This window comes from Gossypium raimondii, chromosome 6 (genome assembly GCF_025698545.1).
Source record: "Gossypium raimondii isolate GPD5lz chromosome 6, ASM2569854v1, whole genome shotgun sequence".
Classification (NCBI taxonomy): Eukaryota; Viridiplantae; Streptophyta; class Magnoliopsida; order Malvales; family Malvaceae; genus Gossypium; species Gossypium raimondii.
Window position 1 is genome coordinate 30,522,158 of NC_068570.1, and position 8,870 is coordinate 30,531,027.

Genomic DNA, 8,870 nt, shown 5'->3' on the forward strand with positions numbered 1-8,870 from the left:
TATTTATATGTTATTCATTAGTTTATGTAAATTAAATTTTAATCAAAGTTGAAGATTAATGTTGATGGTTAAAGCATAACTTTAGTTGTCAAAAGTCATGTGTTCCCACGGGAAACAAAATTCCATATATTTATCCGAACGAATTAACGAATTTTTCGAATTCAGATAATCTAGAATTGGCAATTATCCGATCGAGAGGAAGAAAGCTTTAGTAGGACAAAGTATAAAGCAACATTTAACCCTCTTTATGATGTAAGCATACATATTACTTGCCTATTCCCCAAATAGCAAAGTTTACCGAGTGTACAACAAACAAAACAGACATCTGATGTAGTCCACTCTTTGTGGTGATGAAGTTGACAACTGATCAAATAACTAAGCATAATGCAAATGAAGAACAACCTATTGATCATGACTCCTACATTGAATTTACTCAAATCCAAAACGAATCACGAAATGAGATTGAATCTACCTATTTCAGTTCATTCAATTCATTGGTCTACTTACGTTCATGATGTTAACATGCGATGGCCAAATTACTTCAACCACAACTCTAGCCAATCACAAATTGTGATGTGTCAAAGAGATTGCCTATAAATAAAGCATTTACAAAGATTGCCTATTATCACTTTAATGTTACAACAATTCATTGAAAAGTGGCGGATGGAGAAACAAGCATTCTTCCAACACCCATAAACTCAGCAGCAAACTCTTCATCATTTTTCCCTAACATTACTTCTAAGCTACATTCAATATTCTTTCCCTTAAGGACCCAGAACCTGGGTTTTATTTTCTTTTCCAATGAATAACTAAAGTACCTAGGATACCCCACCACATCCTTCACAGGCTTTCCAATGGTGTTTAAAAGGAAATTGAGTTTCGGTTTTAATACCTCCTTAATGCTGTATCCTAGTAATGGAGGAAACCTACGGATCATCAAAGCAATTTCCCTCCTAGACAGCCCCATCTCCATCAAATAATTGATCCTGTTCACATAACCGGCAGATCGAGTTACAACAACACTGATTTTCTCATGACTGCATGATCTGTAACTTAATGAACATAGTTCTCATCATAACAATGAAGAAAAAAACGAATGCATGATCCCCATTGTTTATATTTCGAACTTAAATTATGTTATCCAAGTAAAACCATTCCAAATTCAAAAACAAAGCATTCAAGATAGTTCAAAATACTGAACCTCAAGATAGAATGGCATTGACATTGACATCAAACTTGTTTGTGTGTGATCTTGTCAGGAAAGAAAGAGTTTTAATACCTTTTTCTTTTGGTCAATACTTCCAATACGAGTTTTACCTACAATGCATTAGTGGAACTAAAATTTTCATTTTCTTTTTTTTTTTCTTTTTTTCTGTTCTTCTGACAATAAGTTTTTTCCCATGAGATGCCTGGTTGGTCTTTGGGTATTTTCCCACCACACAACACCTCAACTAATATAGAACAGTGTACTGAAATAAAAGTATTACCGAGGAAGTAAAGTTTTGTTCACATCAGAAACAAGAACCTCTGGATACTTTTTGATGACGCGAGGAAGGTGGTCATTGGAAATACCAAATTCTGCAAGAAGCTCAACCTTTTTCTTCAAAGTTGTATCGATGTTGGCAGCAAAGACTTCTGGACAGCGAGAAACTAGCTTCCCCACAGTTTCCTGAGCAAGACCAAGTTCTTCAAAAAATAGAACCACCTATAGAAGGAGAAATAAATCATAACTATAAAAGAAATATAAAATAATAGAATAGAATAGAATAAATCAGAAGAAAAAGCAATACAAATCAAATTCATTGATTGAAACTATAATAAATTCTGTATTTCGAAGCTAGGATTTAATGCCACAATTTCACTTTCATAGTTGACTAGAATCCTTGAGAACTAGTCTCTTTGACGACCCTTGGAGAAATGAAAGTTATATTTGACAAGAGTCATCTTAGCTTCACAAACAAAATACTAGGATTAGGCAGTTGAAGAGACAAATCAACCAATCTTGACCACTGAAAAACAGCAGAGTTAGACTCCTGGAATTGCCTCTAATATCCAGAAATCAACATAAAGCTGGTTTCAAGGCAATGTGAACATGTAATTGCTAATAAGTTAACTGAAAGGCTGCCAATCATAAAAGAAGTATTACAAAAATGAAAAGCCAATGGTGACATCAGCAAACCCGCCCCCGCCTCCCCCCCCCCCGGCCTCAGAAATTTGTCTTCCCCTGAGTGTTGTGTGATCAAATTTCAGTTAATCAGTTCATCGTGGAAGAAAACTAGATTACACAGTGTCAAATAAGGGATTTGAGAAGTCCGGTATTTAAATTTTCTTGTTAATTAGAATTTATATGTATGGTTACAATTTAATCATTAAGACAAATAACAATAAAGAAGCATCCTTAGAAACAGAAAAGTATAAGGCACAATCAAGGAGCAGCCAATAGGAGCAAGGGAAGAACGGCATCCTAATTTTCTTCATGCCATTGAGGGATATAATCATACCGCATGTCAATTCCTTTAAATATGTAACAGGGAATTGCTAAAAGTGAACCAGATCACCTCTCAAAGCTATGTTAAAGCTAGTTATTCTTTTAAGAGGTGATTCAACATTTAGAGATGGGAATTAAACATTAAGTAACTGCAAAAAATAAAAGCCAAAAAGTGTATCTCAAGAACCCAAACAAAAACATACAACCACCAACCTGGAGAAATTCTTGAGGTTTCTTTAATAGCAGCTGGGGACTTTTGGCAATAACCCGGCCAAATTTCTTGTTTCTAATACCTAATTCACCAAATTGATCCACCATTAACTTTAGCTTGCTTGTAGAACAACCCAATAAATGAGGCCAGCTTCTAATTGCCCGGTCAACACTTGTTTTTGGTATCTAAATCCAAATATGAAAATTATCCAATTCATTACAGAACAACATACGAATAGAAAAGAAAATGAAGATAATGCAACTGTGTAACCAAGTTTATAACTTTAATAGAAACTATTTATGTTTGGAGATGTAATCAAATGATACAAAACACTAACTTTAGGTGCCCGACAGAAACATAATTATTTATCCAGTTAACGGAGAAAGAAAACTACTTAATAATAAGGAGCAGTAAACAACATAAAATCAAGGCTGTCCGTTAATACAATTGATGGTATTAAAGTAAACTAAAACTGCCTGTGGATTTAAAAATATATTCTCATACCCCTATGGCAACTTTCAGAGTATCATATCCTCAACAATTTCTTGTTTCGGTAACTAAAAGAAAGAAACTCCTGGATATTATTTTTTACCAGACAATAACATTAGCAATTTCAGAATAAATAACAAAACATTAGCACCTCAAGTAAGCTGTAAGCAAACCATGAAAATCATGATGGAACCAAAACTCAACCAAACATAACCGAGTATACAGTCAAGCACATGAATGTAGGGCAAATGTAAGACACCCTGACTAGGAGGTCAACATTAAATCAGTACCTTTTCTTCCTCAAAAAACAAAAGGATCTGCTCATAATTTTCTTGAATACTTGTTGATAGTATCCATGGATATTTTAGCAACATTTTCCCAATATCTTTATATGCTGCACCAACCTAGAAGAAAATTCATAAAAAATAAACTTCGATTAAGGGTAAACAAGGTATAATCACACTAAAAACTAACATAGCATGGCATCCATAAAAAGAAAGGTTATTGTTCAAAGTGTCTGCAAGTAGAAAACAGTACTCAGCTAAATGAAACTAGAATTTAAAATATGAAAGGTACCTTCTCGAAAGTCAAAAATTTTGATTTAATGCCCTGAATCTTGTAAAACAAGATGGGAGGAAACAACAAAAATACATTTCCCATAGATCTCCTTGGAACTCCGATATTTTCAAGAAATTCAACCATAGGTTCCAAATGGGACTCCACTGGTAACAATAAAAGACGTGGAAATGATTCCAACAGAAATCTAAAAGTTGCATCTACCAAACCCAATATCTCTAAACCTCCACGCCTTGCTTCAATCTGCAACATATATTGATAGATTGTGTCACAACAGAAAGCAACTGAACAAATGAACCTATGCAACTGAAATGTCAGCTGACAACATCAAGAGGGCAAACAAAAGAAAAGAATAAAAAGTATTAGGTAAGTAAAACCTGATATCACTTCACATAGACAATAAAAGAAGATTGGAAGTCATATTCAACCTTCTCAAAGAAGGATAAGGTTTGTTGCACATCTTCATCAGAAGAAATTGACAAGTGCATCATCATTCGGCGAGCATTTTTCCCACTAAGCCCCCCTTTATCATCACCGGCAGAAAATATATTTTCCTTCATATACTTAACCTAAAAACCAAATCCAAAATAAGCAATGACTCTACCAAACAAATTTAGATGAAGAGCTCATTTCAGTCAATTCACAGAAGAGCAGAATTCATTTGAAGCAAGATAAGTATCACATTGGTTGCTTGATCAGATCAGCGAAAAGATTTGATTTGAAATACTCCTATATAAACAGGATGCATCTACAAGAGCTTAAAAACCACAAACATGCGTTTAGCACCAAGCTATGATTCAAGAACATACACATATTCTACCGAAGGATCGTTAGGTTGGGTTACCAAAAGAACAAAGACATAGCCAATATCTAAAGGAATTTATTCTGTGCCTACCAATTTATTAGACCATGGCTTACCACTCAAAAGGTGAAGCATTTGAAAAATATTTTAACCAAAAAAAAAAAAGGCAGTAGATTAGACATGTCAAATCTAATAAGCAAAATCATCCATTGTAACGGTTTATATCCATTTCATCAATATAAAGACTTCTAAATGACAAGATGATGAACTGAAGAGTAAACAAGACTGCAATAGTATGACAAGATGTCAGCTTAAAGTAAAACTTGAAAAGGATAATAACGGCTGGATCATGCAGGCCGAACACTAACACACGCCTAACACTAAGCAAGCCATCACAAAACAAAAAATTTTGGTCTAATTATTACTTCAGGGTTAATATAAAAGATAACATTTTTGTAGGCATATGCCTTCTAAATACAGTACAAGATAACTGATGCAATCTGTCAAAGGAATCTCCATGAAAAAGTTAGTCCCTAAAGATCATTCACTTCTTCTAAAGTGTGAAACAAAAGGAAAAATGATTATGCAGGAAAATTTTCTATGTAATGAAACTAACATGGGGTACTGAATTTACAACCAAACGAGAATATTCATGCTACAAATCATAGGTCAACTGTATGAAATAAAGAAAAGAAGTATTTGTGTCTTAAATATTGCCAAATTTGAAAAATATCCATCAGTTCCTACAATATGGCACCCATAACATTCTTGCATACTGATAAGGCAAGATGGTTTCATTATTCACTATTTAACTTTGTCGACTTGTGTCTCAATGTGAAAAACTTAAAGAGTGATGTTCTAACACTTCGTTAAACTCCTCATTTCTAAAGCTTGCCAGTTTTTATTTTTATTTTTTGAGGCTAAAAAATCTAAAGAATAAGCTTGATTCATCTGCCTGTGAAACAAAATTTCACATCGAAAATTTCCTAAATTCTAGTTCCTTCCAAAACAAAGATCATCAGAATGCATTTTTGAACAACAAACCAAAAAGTGAGGGTGAAAATAGATGTAAATAAACTTAATGAGCTTTCTTGCTAACCTTACGAATAATACTGGGAAGTGATTCTGAGGACAAATAACGAGCAACGCTCATGGCAGAAGAGAGAGGCAAACCTACACTTTCCAAAAAGGCAACTTTTCCATTATCACCCTTCTCCTTCGCCATATAAATGATCATTTCCTTAAACCCCAAACTATCCCCTTCACCATTACTATCATTCCAAGCATTCCATTCCTCCAGTTCCTTGACACCATCCACCAGCATTTGCACGTATTTCGGGGAATTAGAAGATATAGAAATGGAATCCTCCAAAGAAAGCCCCAGTTCTTGGAGGTACTCAGAAATGGATTCTCGGGCTTGTGTTAGATCATGTGGAGTCTGGTTATAGGGATTGGATTGGACCAAGGGAGGTTGAGGAAGGTATGGCTTCGGAGAATGGATTCTTGGGCAGTGAAAGAATGACAAGGGGAAAGCATTCAAAGAGCACCGGCGAGCAAAAGGGAGAAAACAGGTGTTTGGAAACTGGGATTTTAAATTCCAGTGAATTGAGAAGGATTTGGTGGACATGTGGGGACACTTTCTTTAACACCCCCAGAGAAACCCTAGCATATGGCAAAAATTCACACTGAACAAACAAAACTGAAACGAATCCAATATTTTACATTAAAAAGAAGACCATAATCAAGAAGCAAGCTATAAACCATGAAAATCAAGTAATCAACAGTCACAAAAATAAATAAATAAATAATAAAGGTTTCCCAGATTTGCTATAAACAAGTTGCTATTTGCTTAAAGTATTTTATTAGTTTTCCCAGGAGCACAACTTAAGACCTACAACTGATAAGGCAATATTTTATTTTATTATTCTTTGAATAAAACTAACGGAAAATACATATAGCAGTACACGGTAAATGAAGCGGAAACCTGGAAGAGGTAATATTTTTCAAAAATATTCTTATAAAAATATCTTTTAAATATAAATATTTTTATATATTTAAACCACATCATCAACTTTGAAAAGGATAATAATTAAAGTTGAAAACAATCATCAAACCTTAAAATCACATTAACTAACAAAAGAAAAGGTAATTATTTTTAAAAACTTTTCTGTAAAATAAAAAAAATTAATCCAGAAACAACTTTTGCTACACCAAAATTATATACTCTCTTGGCATTTGGGAACAAAAACATCCTATTTTGATTTTTTTTTTAATGTATACTTTCGGGCACTAAAACTACATAATCACGGAAGACTTATGATATTTCTGATATTAAAATCAGAATTATTTGAATTTTCTGACATCAGATTAAAAGTTGACCTAAAATACAACAAAATAAAACAAGGAAAAAAAAGAAACTTAGCTTTTTTTATTTTTATTTTCCCATTACCTAATTCCACGGGAAAAAAAGAAGAAAAAAGAAATGGCTTTTAATTACACATACACGAAAATCCTTTTTACATCTCTTAATGTTCCTGTTGCGGTGGTTCAGGATATTGCTAACTGCTCTCAATTGTCTCATTGCATTGATCTTGGGCGTTATCTTAGTCTCCCGTTGCATTTTGGTCGTGTCACCAAGTATACCTATGCTCATCTTTTGGATAAGGTGAAGAAGTGTTTGGCATCTTGGAAGGCTAATCAACTTTCCTTAGCAGGGAAGGCAGTTTTGGTGTAGTCAGTTACTAGTTCTATAGCTATTTACACTATGCAAACTTCACAATCACCTGCTTCGGTGACCAAGGATTTGGATCGTTTAAATCGTAATTTCCTTTGGGGTTCTTCTTTTGAGAAGAAAAAGGTGCCTCTGGTTAAGTGGGAGACTGTGTGTCAAGAGAAAAGCAACGGTGGTATGGGTATTCATCGTTCAGCTTCCATGAATACAACTCTTCTTGCTAAATTGGGATGGGAATTGGAGAATGGGGACTCTGCTCTTTGGGCTCATGTGTTGCGATCCAAATACTTAAATGGTGAGAATTTTCTTAATTCTAAACCTAAATTGAACTCATCCCATAGGAGTATTCAATCTTCAAAAGCTCTTGTTCGTAAGGGTTGTGCACGTTTGATAGGTGATGGTGCTGCTACTTCCTTTTGGTACGATAGGTGGTTGGTCAATGGTTCTATTATGGAGAATTTTGAGGTCGTTGTCTCCCTTGAATTCCATCACTTAACTGTTAAGGACGTTGTCATGGATACTAGTTCTTATAAGGAGCTTGTAGATGCCTTGCCAGTTGAAGTCCAAGAGTAATTATCATTGGTGCATGTTTTGAAGGTGAGAGAAATCCCAATTTCTGGACTGCCTCTTCATATGGTAATTTTTCCGTCTCCTTTGCCTATGAATTGTTGATGTTTAATGCCCCTGTAAATGGTTTTTGGATGAAAATTTGGAAGTTGGATGTTCCTCCTCGTATTCGTTTCTTCTTATGGTTGGTCACCCATGACCATTTGCTAACTAAGGCAATGTGTGTTCGTCGAAATATTACTGGCGATGCAACTTGTCCTAGATGCGGGTGTCATGAGGAAACTCCGTTGCATGTGCTTCGAGATTGCCCCTCGTCTCAAACATTATAGTCACATCATTTACGCGGTGGAAGGTTAGTGCGTTTCAATTCATGCAATTTGACTGAATGGCTGCGTGCAAATTGTTCTAATAACTCATTCCTTGTGGAAAATTCGGTTGCTTGGTCTCAATATTTTGCATTTACTTCTTGGTTGATATGGTGGTGGAGAAACAAGACAATGTTTGTAGCAGATTTCATGTGGCCGAGTAATGCTTCCCACTTGATAGCTACTAGTATTGGTAATTTTAATAGCCATAAGGTTAATCTGAAACATCGTGTTAACTCTCTTATTGCTTGGTCTCGACTACCCCTTGGCTTTGTCAAAATGAATGTAGATGCTTGGCTACTTTGAATCTTGGAGATCTACCCATGGGTGGTTTATGTCGGGATAATGTTGCATCTTGGCTATTTGACTTTACTGGGAAGTTAAGATATGGGCACATCACCAAAACTGAGCTTTATGCTATATATAATGGTCTTCGTTTGGCATGGGAACATGGCATAAGGAATTTTGTTATCGAGTCAAACTCACTTGTGGCTATTAACAAGATTTTGATCCCCTTGCAACAACATGATCCTTTCTCCTTAGTGATCCAAAATTGTAAGGAGTTGTTTCAATGCAATTGGACTTGTACTCTTGTTCATATTTATCGTGAAGCTAATATGTGTGTGGATTTTTTTTGCGAT

General features: G+C 34.9%; 1 protein-coding gene across 3 annotated transcripts; it reads right to left on the reverse strand.

Annotated features, from left to right (window-relative positions):
• Positions 1 to 574: 574 nt before the first annotated feature.
• On the reverse strand, positions 575 to 6,479 carry LOC105774022 (transcription termination factor MTERF2, chloroplastic). Of its 3 annotated transcripts, none has more exons than XM_052632748.1 (7): positions 5,666 to 6,479; positions 4,193 to 4,333; positions 3,765 to 4,007; positions 3,479 to 3,592; positions 2,702 to 2,884; positions 1,488 to 1,669; positions 575 to 986 (listed from the first exon to the last, which is right to left on the reverse strand). In XM_052632748.1, exons 1-7 carry the CDS (start codon positions 6,191 to 6,193, stop codon positions 647 to 649), a joined length of 1,731 nt encoding a protein of 576 aa, XP_052488708.1. In that variant the 5' UTR covers positions 6,194 to 6,479; the 3' UTR covers positions 575 to 646. The 3 variants fall into 3 exon arrangements, with proteins under 3 accessions (XP_052488708.1, XP_012451777.1, XP_012451779.1); XM_012596323.2 differs by having other exon boundaries at positions 1,488 to 1,705; positions 5,666 to 6,477; XM_012596325.2 differs by having other exon boundaries at positions 810 to 986; positions 1,526 to 1,705; positions 5,666 to 6,478.
• Positions 6,480 to 8,870: the final 2,391 nt, after the last annotated feature.